The sequence below is a fragment of the Homarus americanus genome, unplaced genomic scaffold, assembly GCF_018991925.1.
Source record: "Homarus americanus isolate GMGI-L3 unplaced genomic scaffold, GMGI_Hamer_2.0 scaffold11302, whole genome shotgun sequence".
NCBI lineage: Eukaryota > Metazoa > Arthropoda > Malacostraca > Decapoda > Nephropidae > Homarus > Homarus americanus.
The window spans coordinates 1270438-1285479 of NW_024736744.1; the positions used below are offsets into that span (position 1 = coordinate 1270438).

Below are 15042 nucleotides of genomic sequence, written 5' to 3' on the forward strand. Positions count from 1 at the left end.
TTTATTCAGCAAGCATGTGACATGAGGGCACCCGCGTTCATCCTATTTCTAACTAGACACTGTGGAGGAAAATGGAGCTCACTATACACCCGCAAAACTGAAGAGAAAACATTAGGTACACATCACCGATCCTTCAGTATCGACGGTCGCCGAGCCACACAAAGGAACCTCGCACCCACACTTCAACAGCCAAACTGTCAGTCTTTTTCTTACTCCTATCCTGTTGTCGAGGCCTTTTTCAGTCTCCAATCAGAGTAGGTTTTTTTCCAAGGGTCCTCATGTTGTTTCCCTGATTGGCACACTGTATGGGCGGGGCTATGGCACCCCATATAGGTTTATATGTTATTCTTTGAGGCTGTAACTAATTGTGTCCATCTGGTCTGACAAGTGCCATAAACATTGTAACAGTCATTCACATGGGTGTATGGGTGCTGGTCTGTGTGGGTGTTCCTGTTTATTACACCAGTACCGGTTTATATCACAATACCTACCATTTCGAGGAAGTTACTGGAGATTGCCATTGTAACACAGGTAAATTAATAAATATATATTAGGGTGAAAGCCTCTAAACAAATGCCAACTCTAAGTCCAGCTATTTATTATTCACTCAATGACACAGACACATTAATAGAACATTATATTTATGATACTAGACACTGATTCTCGGACACAAACATGAAATGGATATTCTTCCCACCGTAAGTAACTCACCCTATGGATTGCTCTAACAATGACTCACATATGACCTAAGGGAGGCTCAGCAGGTGCTGTTAGAGAGAGTGCTGGACTGTCCTGTAGGAGACTGCTAACTGGGGCTCGGTGATGGGGACGGAAGTCTCCCTCTGGGGAGGAGCTATTGGCCCATTCCCTGTTACATTGATGATTTGAATGCTAATACTCTCAAGGAGGGAGCTGCAGGGCCCTTATATTGGAGATCTCCAGCAGGAAGATGTCGTCACTAATCTGGATGTGTGATCAGGTGACAGGTGCACTGGCTGAGGGGTAGCTTCTTGAGTAACACGGTCATTTCGCCGGGTTAAGCTAACTGCGTGGCAGTGAGAATTCTGGTTCATTGAGACCGTGACCTCTCCTTGGGTCAGGTCTGGACAGCTGTCTTTGCCCAGGTGTAGTTTCTTGAATATCACGGTCATTTCGGCGGGTTAACTCAGGTACCTTGTCCGTGACTTCTCCTTGGGTGTGTCAATCTTCGTGGGTTACCATGTGGGTATCTACTTGCTGATATATGTGTTGTATTTCTCTGGGCTGTGGTCTGATAAACAGTCATTACACCATCTGTGGCTTCTCCAGTGAATGTAAACCCCCATGCACATGCTGCATGAATGAGCTGCCCTGTTCAGCACTCTGTGGACGTAAGGGTGGCTGTTCACACACACTGAACTTATGAGGTCAGAACAGCAAGAACTGTATGTACTTATGACTTTTGAAATCTGCTTTGTGTGCTCTCTCAAATAAAAGTTACCAATGATTATTGTTAATGTGGTGTTTTGGTCTCGGCTGTGACCTCAGAAAATACGCATTACATGAGTTTAAATGCCATCAGCTTATGTTTAATGCCTTAAGTTTTTCTTTAATATAGCTTTTGGCAACTATCCTGGAATTCACCTTTAAATGACCTATCACACATGCAATGCTAGAGATGAGTTTCTCAACTCCAAATCAGTAGAAATTGATGTATCACACAAGTTTGTAGCTCATACAGTTCAAAAGTTGTATGCCTACATTCAAGAAGGCAGCCAGAGGCCATCTTGGATTTGAGGGTCAAAATGGCTGCCAACTGTCAAAATAACCCCCAAATTGGATTCTTGACCCTAAAATTAGCCAGGTTCAACTAATCACACATGTTTCTAGGTGAAATGGTTTAAAAGTTAGAAATTGCCTTCTTTCGGGTGTTAATTAGCATAATTTATGCTAACATTAAATGGCATTACACTGTACTTAAAACATACATACAGGGGGCCCCCCCACGTTTGCGGATTTTTACTTCGCAGTTCTCGGTTATTAGCGGATAACACCTTGTCTGTAGGTAGTTTTAAAGTTGCCAGCATTTTTGCGCATGGGACAGGGAGCCATTCGTTCTAGAGACAGTAATTTCCTTTACCTGTATTGTAAATATATGTGTGTGTGTGTGTGTGTGTGTGTAGATACACACACACAAAACATATACACACAAAACACTTGCAAATAAATAATAATTGGAAAATCCTCTCACAAATAATCAGAAATAAATTTATTAAGAATGTGACAGTCTACCCTCAAATCCGTGCTCTATTCCAGTACTTTATTAATAGAGCACGGACTTAGGGGGTAGACTCACATTTTTAATAAATTTGTTTCTGATTATTTGTGAGAGGATTTTCCAATTATTATTTATTTGAATGTGTTTTGTGTGTGTGTGTGTGTCTACACACACACACACATATATATATATATACAATAAGCTCTCTCTCAGTCTTTGTAATTCAGTTGCCTCTGAAGATGTCTTGAATAAAGACGAAACCTATGGTTCTCCATTGTTTCCCTTTTCCCTTTGTGATTTTATCAAGATTTATCTTATCCACGTTTCCATTGTGGATCTACATGAAATATATACAATACTACAGATCAAAGAAATAATTTGTCCAATGGGCAAACACTTAACAGCAATATACGTTTCTTTGTACATAAGTAAAAATGTACCTCCCCCCCGGTCCGCAATGTTATTTGCGGATTTGGCTATTCGTGGCCATTTTGAGAAACTAACCCCCACGAATTTGGGGGGCCCCTTGTATTAATTTTTTTTTTTTACATTAATTTCACTACAGCTACAACCAGGGTCTTATATTCTTGAATTTCATATGTAGAACCATCATCATGGGTGTAAACACTAACGAAAACAATGTCGTCTCGTCTCCGCTCATGTGTTTTAATATTCTACATATTATTAATGAATTGTATTGTTCATTTCGCATATATAAACATTAATCCAATCAAATACATGTTCAGTAATAAACAATAATACGTTGGTGTTCCGCTATCAATCTCACTTTTTTCTTTACCATCAGTGGTTACGTTTATTGTACTGTACATTAAATAACATTAATTAAAACATACATTTCTTTTTACATTAATTTTACTACAACAACAACCAGGGTCTTATTTTCTTCAGTCTCAGGTGGATAACTGACATATGGGTGTAAACACTGACAACAACAATGGCATCCCACCTCCTCTTGTGTGGCCTTATAATTATTATTGATTTATATTGTACAGTATAATGTGCATTCATAAACATTATTTAAAGAACAGAGTTTGCATTTTTCATTAATTTTATTGTTTTGGGGGAAAAGGGGGTAAAAAGCCACACAAAATATATGAAAAGGTCAGACTTTGGAATGCATCTCATTATTATTGCTTTATTTTAATGGTAATTAATGATTCACGATACGAAGATTTACCTTACACTGCATTATTGTAGGACACATTACCGTCGTTACTCAAAGCTTTACTAAAATTATATCATATTATATTTTATTTATTTCTAAGCCACATTAGAGTATTTTAATGATTTTTCTACAACTTCTATTGCAGTAATGCTCCAGAAATGGTTGTGAAACGTGGCACAGTGTGTGTGAGAGAGATGTCACAGGAGACGGCTGGAGTGGTGAGTCAGACACTCCTTACACTTTCCACACAAACACCCAAGCTCTTCATATGTCTTAGTTTATAGTTTTATAATATATCTTTATATTTAACCCACATTAGAGTATTGTAATGATTTCTCCACAACTTTTACAGCATTACTATTGACTTTTAGTAGTTGTGGAACATATCCTAATTTTTGCCATAAGATTAAGTATTCAATATATGCGGATTCCCATTATGCTGTGTTGTCGCAGAAAGCAACCATAGCATAAAGTGAAGGTCAGGTGTATATTGATTTTCCCCGAACATCATTTTAAATCTTGTGGATCAAAAGATAGGAAGTAGAAGAATGAGGAAACCAAATGAGTCCATTAGTTACCTTAGTTTGGCTGTGGTAAATTTGGGAAGTCAATGGGTGGGGGGACAACATGTGAGGGTGAGGGAGGGAGACACGGTAACCACTGATGTAGAATCATGATCAGCAGTTAGGAAGAAGGACTTAATTACCATATTTCCTTAGTTTCTGTATGAACAAAATTTATTACAGAAAATAGCCTTATTCTATTAACTTATGGGACTAGTTCCGAGTGCGGACTGAGCGAGAAACTCACTTATTCACTCGCACATATTGTTGTTTTTCCACTGTTTACACTATTTAAACATACCACAGAATAGTCCGTAGTTCTTTAGGGTGTGGTAATGCCTGTACTGGTGAGTGTAAACATCCCATACTTGACCCCGCGACATATGGAATTTTTCGTGCGCTGCATTTAAAACGTTCTGCCTTCTGGAATGTATGTCACACTCTTCCGCTTATCATTCAAAGATGTATGTCGCAGTTATCGGGTTGAGAGTTTGGGTTAGAGGGAATACTGTACACACTTTTCCCGTGGGTTCATAAGAAATGTCACATTTACAAAAAAAATCATAACATTTTAATATCAATTTGCACAAATAAATTACATACAATAAAATAAAATCTAAATTGCATTTTATGTCCATTAAGCATAATATTAACTTCCAAATCTTTGGGTGACAAGAGTGGAATTTTGCATTATTATTTTGGAAAAAGTTATGAAAATGGCAAAAAAAAATTATCTTTGAATTTTTGTTCGTAAATCAAATCATTTGACAATAAACAAAAATTTTAACTATGGATTTTCATAACTGAATCTACCTGTAGGTAAAAGAGCTTCAGCACCCATCAATAAGCTCGGTGGCTGATGACTCCATTTGGTTCTCCAGACTAACTTCCATTTCTTTATTTTTGGTTTTCTTGGTGTTTTTATTTTTAGAAGATGAAACTTCCATCTGTGAAAGAAAGTAAAATATAAAGCAAATAAGAAATATATGTCACTGCCAAAATGATGGAAATTCTACTTTTGATTCTATTACTATACAGTATGTGTCTATACATAAAGTTTGATACTTGTTTCATTAGGAAACAAATATTGAAACTAGATTCCCAGACACTGAGAAATTCCACTTAACACATTCACTTGTCTTAACACAGCAAGGCCTTACCATTCTTAAGTTTACCCTTCAGTGATTCACTCTTTCGAGATGTATTGAAGCAAAGTTTGCAAATTGGAGTCAAAATGCTTGACTATTTATGGGCTGGAATAAGAAAAATAGTTCCCACTAAGCATAGCATTTATATGACACAGAAGGATATGGGCACCATTTTCTTTCTCCCTTGAGATCACAGCATCAGTCTACATGTACCTGGCATCCCACAAGATTATATATACCCTACAGCTCTTGTGTCATGTGCAATTATACCTTATTTTTGTTTGGCTTTATTAATTTTTTATGATTTCATCTTAAAGAAAAGCAAGTGGTAAAGAGCCTAGTGGAGAGAGGCTAAGAAAAGTTATAGAAAGAAATGAGAAGACAAAGAAAGGGCAAGTGTTGCTACAAGTGACTGGAGAATCAACATCATCTGACAAAAAGGTTACTAAAGAGTTTCCTGACCAGCTTAAAAAGTCATCAAAGAGAAAAATAAAAGCCAGAGCAAGTCTTGGACTGATGAGACTGGGTTGTTTTGGAATAGAGGCCAACTAGGACCTTCACCTAAACCAAGAGGGATCTACACCTGGCTTTAAAGTCATGAAGGACAGGTAAATGTTTAACTTGTGTTCTTATGCATCAGCAGGAGACAGTTCAGTGAAACTAATGTTTGTTTACCGTTTCTTAAATTCACATCTACTTGTCCACTAAAAAGCAGAGAGAAAAGCATGGGTCATCTCACATCTACTCTTAGATTGGTTTAATTACTGGTGAGGTTTTTCTTAGAGGCAGGTAGGCTGAGAAAGTTTGGGCAAGTGGTGAAAGTGAAGGAGACTAATTGAGTCTTAATGTGACTGCTAGAAGGGCCAGGGGTAGGCCAAGAATTACATGGGGAGAAGAAGTTGTAAAAAGTACTTCAGAGTTAAGAATCTGATGAGAGAGGTTGCAAGAAACCACATAGCATGGAGAGCTGCCATCAGGTAATCACAGTGGACCCAAACAAGCATGAAAATTTTCCATAAAAGGATGATGACAATGATTTGTAATGTTGCAGGGCATCCCGCAATGCTCCGGTTACCACATCCTAATGTTGAAGTGTTGTTTCTGCCACCCAATAACTCATCCCTTATGCAACCATTAGACCAGGGAGTGATAGCAACTAGAAACCACAACTTTCCTAGTGTTATTCTATGTTGGAAAAGTCCTCATTTAGCGTTGCCCCCGATGACGTTGTTTCGTTATAACGTCGCTATTCTTTAGATACCCATTATTTGGATAACGTCCCGCTAATTCAATATAACGTCGTCACAGACTACGTTGTACAGCGCATCACCCTCTCTCTCATCTTGGCGCTCTACGCTCTCACCCACAGAGCGTCACGGCGTCCCCAAGCGTCGCCAGTCTTTGTTAAGCTACCACAGCGTTTTTAAGTGTTTTTGCTCTTAATACTGTATTCTAACCATTCAAAATTGCTTCCAAGTGCCCATCAAGTGTTACTGATGCTAGTGTTGTGAAGAAGCAATGTAAGACCATTAGCCTTGCTACGAAAATGGAGGTTTTAAATTGGGAGGAGGAGCCACCCGCCAGGTCTGTGACTCGCCATCCTCTTCCTCTGCTCCACTACCCACTTGCTCCACCACCTCCGTCCATCAGTGAGTACAATACAAAATGATTTAGTTTATTTATGCATATACTATTTTCTATAAAAATGCCATTGAATTTTTGTATATGTAATGTATTTTATGGGGTAAAGGGAAGCTGGGAAACGTAACTCCCATATTTTATCTACAGTATTTCTTTTTGGGAAAAACGTCACGGTTTTCAGGAACGGAACCACGACATTAAGTGAGGACTTACTCTACTGTTGACTGCATTGCCAAAATATGAAATCACTGGATAAAATGTAGCCTTCTACCCTTAATGACTGTGGAAGGGGGAAGTAAATGATTTCAGTGGTTTTCCCAGCATTCCTGAAGAAGTTAGGAGAGTCATCAATTTTTTTAAGATGTTGAAGAGGAGGAACTTGAAGATATGGAGGAGAGTGGTACTGCAAAGGTGATCATGTCACACTCAGCAATGCTACAGTAGGAGGAGGACCTTATGCAACTAACAGCACCAAACAAGAGTGAGGATGAGAACTGTGACAAAGTTGTTGCAAGGCCTCAGATTGAAGGACATTAGATTGGCAGATGAACTTATTGGTCATTTTATGAGGGAAGAGCCTCAAGGTTAGTTAAGTGAGAAATTCAGGCTGCCATGACTTCATCCAGGGAAAATTTTTGAAGGGTTCCAAAAAGAGATGATGCAAATTAAATCATCAGTTCCTTCCAAAGTGAGCTAGAGGGTGTGGTTATTGATGTGCCAGTCAAAGGGTTAAGTCATCATAGTCAAGGGGTTAAGTCATCATAGTCAAAGGGTTAAGTCATCACAGTCAAGGGGTTAAGTCATCACAGTCAAGGGGTTAAGTCATCATAGTCAAGGGGTTAAGTCGTCATAGTCAAGGGGTTAAGTCATCATAGTCAAGGGGTTAAGGTTGTCATTGTATTCAAACCTTCTACTCTTCTCCTTGGAAAATATTTCACTTACATACAGGGTGACAAAAAAGTTATAGTGCACCGATTTTTTTATATTAATATAATTTTTAATTACTATATATAACATTAATCTTATAATAAATGTTCACAATAATTACTACGGGGAGCATAACACGTTGCTGTGAAGACTCGTCCCGGCTCCTCTTTGGTGTTACTCGGGGCTAAATGGATAGCTTCCCTTATTGCAGTACAACTTTTTCATCACCCTGTATGTAAACTAATAAAGGGGTAACCATCATTAAAGATAGCCTCAAGATTTTATTAACCCCCTTGTGCATGGGATCCCTTCTGTGCCTGAGTAAAGTCATCTGCCATTAACCAAATAAAAAAAAAAAAAAGCTGACCCCATAGTGAAGGGGTTAAGTAAAGGTAATAAATCCATCTTCCTCTGATTAATACTTCATCTCACCTTATCATTGTATTCCTTGATTCTTTCCTCTCTTCGATCTTTAGCATACTGGATATGAGCAGGAAGGGTGCTGTACTTTTTAGGTCTTTCTGCCATAATTTGTTCAGGCGCTGGTATCCCTGGTGTAATATATAACATATCCATAAATCACATCACCAAAGGCACAACTTACTAACACACTGGTTCGCTCACTCTAAAATGTATCTTTATGACTTGGTGTGAGGCAATATAACACAATGAATGAAGGATTTTGACAACCCTTCTGAGACAACAGGAGTTGCTGGTTCATATTGAAAGTCCTCAGACCTCTCCATAAAGATAATTTCTGGAGTGTATATATATATATCAATCAAGTATTAGATCACGACTTTCAGAATATAGCTAGAAACTTCAAAAATTACACAAAGAATGGCTACAAAATATGGTGAAAGATACTGTACTGGCCAACCAAAGACAATTAATGGGTTCTAAAATTGAAACCGATATATTTCGGAGTGTGACAGATTGACGACCAATGAAGCTTTAAATCTAACAAGTTGTTGAAAGTACAGTTCAATTTCTATAGAGCAGATCCAAGTTGAGGACATAAACAAAAAGTATAAGCAATTATTATTTCAACCTTTCTCTGTTGTGCCCTACAGTACACTCATCTTCTACCATTCTTCTCTACCATCCACCTCCTTTCTTTGAGTATCGATTTTTTTTTTTTTTTTTTTTAGAATTTCAAGCAACAAATTGTGAAACATTACTGGAAGAAAATCAGTGGTAATATCTTTTAAAATGATCTACCAGATGAATGTGTTTGTGCCCATTGTATGAGTAAAGCCTTAATAAAACCTGTAGTTGCATAGCTCATGGAGAAAATGCCACTTCCACTGACAGGACTTAAAATAACCTGGGAAAAAAAATTGTAGACATATGGATACCGTCTCCTAGGACAGCAGCCAAAAATAGGGTCGGTCATATTATTAAAACAATATTGTACAGTGTATATTAGTCTTCAGTATTCCTCTAACACTGTGCCTGTACATCCCTAAGTCCCTAACAGTCCTCATAAAACACTGACAGTTCTAACCAACCATCAGTTTAATGACACAACTATCATCTGCAACATATCACCAGTTCTCTAATATCTTTAACAATGTTTCCCAGGACAGTTCCAACAATGTTTTTTTTCCTCAATAACACATTGTCTTGAACATATCATCTCCAGAAGTTATCCAAACAAATCATGAAACTCCCTCAACATCTCAACATTACACTACATTTCACTCATTCTGTAAATTTATCACCTTGACTGTTTTAACTGTTGTGTTCTCCTATAACACATCAATTATACAAAATACACTTTCAAACACTGTACAGTATTCATTAAATAAATTTGTGTTCGAGAATACAAAATTGTAAATCGCACTAACCTAAAATCTCTGGGAACATGTAAGCTTTTAGCCAGCCAACCAGAGGTGTAGGGCCATGAGTGTAGTGACTTTCTTTATGATAAAACAGAACCCCATCAAGTGGCACAGAGAATGGCAGAGGTTCATGTATTAAACTTCTTAAGGTCTCAGGTGAACAGTCATAGTAAGGTACATGTTCAAATCTGAAATTAAAAGAAAGTTAAAATAGAATTGTACAAAAAATACACAGGTATATCCATTAAAGAACATCCAGCAGAGTTTATATTCAGTTACAGTTTTAATATGATTAAGAAATTGAGCAATGGGAGCTGTTGATGGAAGTGAATAAATGAGCCCAGTTCCTTTTCAGAGCAGTTTGAACTATTTCAGTGGAAAATTTGGTAAGTACAGTCGACTCTAAATGATTACTGAATTTTAGAACTTGTGATAAAAATAGACCTAAAAATTAGCAGAAATAAAGTCTGATCATATCCTAAAATAACCTTGCATAAGTGTCAAAACACTAACTCTACCCAAAAACCTTCTTTCAGCATTAAAATTCATAATGTGCAGTATATAACAGGTGCCACTAAGAGTACTCCAGCTCTCATTTGTCTCAGTCATGTCCATAATGTGATTGTTCACTTCGTGTCTGATTTTTTCTGGCTAAATAAACTGTTTCAATATCAATGTCAAGGAGAAACATGCACAACCACCTAACACTGTCAGCATTAATCCTCTTAACCCCTTCACTATGGGGATGCCACTTTTAATATTTTATTTGGCTAATGGCAGATGATTTTATTCAACTCAGAGGGAAGCCCGTATACAGGGGTAACTGTGGTACAGAAAAACCTACATAGCAAATAATACAGTATGTACCATCAAACAAATCAGTGTAATCTCAACAACGATCCTCTTGTACTAGTTGCTATTTGTACCTAAGGAGACTCACAGGGGAGGAATGCATGTTGAGTGTCTGGAGACAGGCAGGTAACTGAGGGGCAGGAGTATGAACTTTAATTTATAGCTGAGAGTGGTCCAATATGCTTGACCAAATGAATAAGTGATTCTGAATTCTTATTGGATCATATATCAATCACTGGTTTACAAAAGGATCTAATGTGACCTAAAACATTATCTGGCCTTGTCTGCTAGGATAGTGTAACCTAACTGAAGGATACAGAGAGGGTGTTTAATGGTATGGGTCTCACAAGGTACAACAATAACCCATACATTAAACAAACATGACCTAAATAAGGACACCAAACCAAGAGACAAAAAAAAAATTATATATATATTATACCAACCTGTACGGGTTAAGTCTCGACACTTGTGCTGCCTCAGGTATTTCTTCCAACATCCGGGACTTCAACCATTCAAATCTAAACATAGTCTGAAATATAAACCTAAACATTTATAACACTAATTTTGAAGCATAATAATGTGTAATACATCTTCATATATTCCAATTTAAATGTCCACTGTCAGAAACTGAATGAATGTACATGTAATTTTCTGTAGTAGTCAAATATTCTCCTTGCTACAAGACTTTAAAATACTACTGTACAAATCCCTAAATGCCAAGAATACAAAAATTGTAAAGAGCGCAGGAGACACTAGATGTGAGAGGGGATGGGGTATAGAAGTGTGTGTGTGTGTGTGTGTGTGTGTGTGTGTGTGTGTGTGTGTGTGTGTGTGTGAAAGCATGGTGTCGAGTGACTTTAGAGGAAGGATGTCCTGTTGCTGGGGGATGTTGGGTTGTGTGAAGTGACAGGGGTAAACCAGATCAACATTATGGGTCTTGCTGTGAGAAAGAACTACAGCAGAACACATCTATTATGACAATAAGAATACTTGATTGGCAGTAAATAAAGGAAGAGTTGATGTGTACGGTATCTTTGCTCCTGATTCTCATGAAGTGAAAAGAGATTCATACAAGTCCTTTTTTACTACCATATAGGGTGGCTGAAATCCAGAGCAACACAGATATAGACATAAACAATAATCATCATCATTTTACAGCTATTTCCCACACTTCCAGGAGTTAGCCATTAATGCATATGTTACCTGGTCATTCTTAAATAAGGAGATAAAGATTAAGTAAACAAAGTATGGTACACACAAATTAAGACACATTACTGGAGAAGAAACTGACTTAATTCTTCACCAATTAATGGTTTTAATCTGGCCACACTCACACTGCAGCTCCATCTTGTTATTTTCCTCACAAACTCTATACCAATCTAAAACAGCATTTGTTTCTTCATCTACTAACAAATACATAGATGTATCTGACACGATGTGTGTATCTAACGTCAGAATATGATTCGTGAACACTTCCAAAAATTTTACGGAAGTGTTTGAAGATTCAGAATAGGCAGCCACAAAGGTGTTTTAGTTCTTTTGCCAAAAAGATCAAAACCATGTATTATTAGTGAACATCACCCTAATGTTCTGGGACTAGACAGCCAATTTAAGATGTGAATGACTAAAGGTCTTTGGTCAAAAAGGTCTCAGTACCCGGGGATCTTGGCTAAGGGAGCACCGATGTTTACCTTCTCCTGCGATGTTATTTGACATCAGAGAACTAAATATGCTAAGTAAATATACTTGTACTATATAAAATGTAAAATTAATATCTGTATGTGTAATGAAACTCTCAATATTTAACTAATCCCAGAACGAAAATCATATCCAGGAAAAGCAAAAGGTATGGACCATAATATATGTGCAGCAACATTAAGATAGCTGATGCATCACTGTGGAATGTTATTTACTGTTTTCATATTATTATTAGTTTATACAGGAATATAAAACTTAACCCACTTTATCTTTCATAGCCAATTGATTGAGGAAGCAGGTTTACTCCACAGCTTCTAGATAACTTTACCGTTTATTGAGAACACTGGAAATGTTCTCTTGCACTAGCAACACCAGAACTAATGGATGTGTTTACAGCTGCTTAGGCTTCTCATTTGTGGTACAGTAAGTAGGTAGCTTATTTACTTATCTATGCTTAAAAGAGAATGTAATTACAAGTAAGTTTTGAGGCAAGGAATGTATCTCAGATTATATAATGGAAGTCAATGTGAAAATCATTTTCAACTTACAAAATAGTATAAATTTACAAAAAAAAAATTTCAGAAACAGAACCCTTTTGTAAATCAAGGGTGCCTGTACAATACAGTATGTGTGTTTTTAATTTATGAAGTTAAATCTTGTGGTCACTCACAGATCAAAATCTCATTGTCATCCATAATAAGAGAAAATAGAGCGAGACAATTCTGATTGGCACTAAAATGATCTTTGCAGAGGTAATTCATTGTATAATATTTTTGGAAAGGTCTCTCCTTTGTAGTTATTTATCTTATTCTTAGTAATGATTTCAATTTCTGGCTAACTATATACCATATTCCAGGCTTTGAATATGAAGAAGGTTACTGTACTGTAATGATTTTGAGAGCTGCCTCAGGCCTCCACTAGTACCCTGGAACAATGCCCTGGTCAATACAATGAAGTAAGTCCTAAAAGTTCTTACAATTCTAATTTATTTTAAAGGATAAAACATTTCTTGCTATAATTTATGTATTAAGAATGTTCCTCTTATTGTGCCTATCCTAGCTATTGCTTACCTCACACTCCATGATGGACTGGTTGAGCCACACTATAAGATCCAATATATAGTATGTTTTGTTGGTTTCAGACCATATGCAGTCAAGCAGAGCATAACCTTTATTATAGGTGTGTCGGTTCCCACCAGGCAGCAGTGACGGGAACTGGGTCACCTTCACACCAGACTTAGCATAAGCTCGAGTTCTACCCTGTTGGATGAAAATATGTATCATGATAAACCACTGCTGTAATATTAACACACCACTTATATTATACAGGTATAATATAATGCAGTACAGTATAATACTTTACAATATTTCAAAATTTATGTACCATACATTAATATATTTTTTCTACATTTGAAGAACAAAAACTCCATTAGGTAAAAGTGTTGCCATCAAAAGTAAAAACAAATATAAGACATAAAATCAAATTTAAGCTACATATGTTTCACTAAAGTTTAACAAAATATGAATAAAGTACAGTACTATATTATACTTAAAGAGAAAACTGTTAAACAACAGCTTATTGAGGTGGTCCTGTTATGACACAGGAAAAACAGTTAGTGTACCTTTCCTCATAATAATAATAAAAAATAAAAAATAAATTAAAATCATGTCCTCTTTTACACACTACAGGAGGTCCACATTATCCTTCCTCAACATTACCTGAACTTAACAACTAATAACTAGTATTTGTCATGAGTTCCAGCATAGTTATATTATCTGTACAACAAAAAGGGAGAAATTATCCTGGATGTCCCATGAGACAGGAAAAGGAGACTCATGTATAGTATCCATCCAGGCTAACCCCCAACACTGCAGCTGACACTAATCAAGCAAGAAGAACAATCTGTCAACACAACCCTACCCTAGCCATCACATGAATCCATGAGACCTGCCTACCTAACCTCATGCTAAGACTAACAAGAAAAACATTTGCACAAACCAATTCCAGTCTGTCATCTAACACATTACTAAATGGTGCTAAAGTACAGTACAAGAGAACAGAATCTACATCAATCCTTAAGGCCTAAATACTCACCCTGGCAGAGACAACTAGACTTCGTTTCCCAACTGGGCATGGCAGAGCGAAGTAAGATGAAGCAAAATCTTCTGGAACATCCACCAACCATTCACTTAACATAAGGAAGTTATGATATTTCTTTGGTCGAAAGTAACACCGCCGTTCCTGTTGACAGAAGAAGAATGGTAAGAACAATATTATCTCAATAAGATCTTTCATATAAAATATACTGTACACTCCTGGTTTGTGAGAGTTCTATCTTTAGGTTTTTTTACACAAAATTTTTGACCAAAAATCTGAAATATGTGACCTTAGTTCTATGTGGAGCCAGAATTATGAAATAAAATTTAGTCCCCGTGAATACTGTACTGTATAAATATGAAAAGTTTTGAGAATTATTGTCTCTTTTTATAAATTCCTGCCATGAAGGAATGTCCTATACTGTACTGTACTGTACTATATGTAATGTCCCAGTATCTGCAGCATTTGTTGTATCTTTCAGTCTCACATACAGAGTACAGGTACTGTACTTTTACACCAAAAAATATAAATACACAATCTCAATTTTGGGTTGTAAAAGTCACTGTACAATAAACTCTAGTAATTCTGAATAAATATTATGAAAAAGCTTAAAATAATAATAGTAATCAGTCTAATTAAAAAGAAAATACCACTCTGAGCTCCCAGCCTACCACATGAGTATACCTTCAGCACTACACATGTATAGTACACTGTATTGAAATGACACCTGCTGTATCTTCCCCACAGTGATGATGTTCCTTCTGCCACACCTTCACCTACCCAGTCACCCCACACCCACCACCACAGTGCCTCACACCGTAAGTTATAC

At 36.9% G+C, this 15042-nt stretch overlaps 1 protein-coding gene across 5 annotated transcripts in view; it reads right to left on the bottom strand.

The window, feature by feature from the left end:
* LOC121872436 (snurportin-1-like) overlaps positions 1-15042 on the bottom strand; it is a 22873-nt gene continuing 7831 nt past the window's right edge. For 4 of the 5 annotated variants that reach the window (XM_042375194.1, XM_042375199.1, XM_042375195.1 and 1 more), the window contains exons 4-10: positions 14211-14357; positions 13187-13375; positions 10862-10947; positions 9573-9754; positions 8155-8273; positions 4820-4953; positions 1-1362 (exon numbers count right to left, since the gene is read on the bottom strand). In XM_042375194.1, the coding sequence (XP_042231128.1) occupies positions 4837-4953; positions 8155-8273; positions 9573-9754; positions 10862-10947; positions 13187-13375; positions 14211-14357 (840 nt within the window). In that variant the 3' untranslated portion in view covers positions 1-1362; positions 4820-4836. Of the gene's footprint in view, positions 1363-4554; positions 4954-8154; positions 8274-9572; positions 9755-10861; positions 10948-13186; positions 13376-14210; positions 14358-15042 lie in introns of those variants that run through there. The other variant, XM_042375197.1, reaches the window with a different exon arrangement.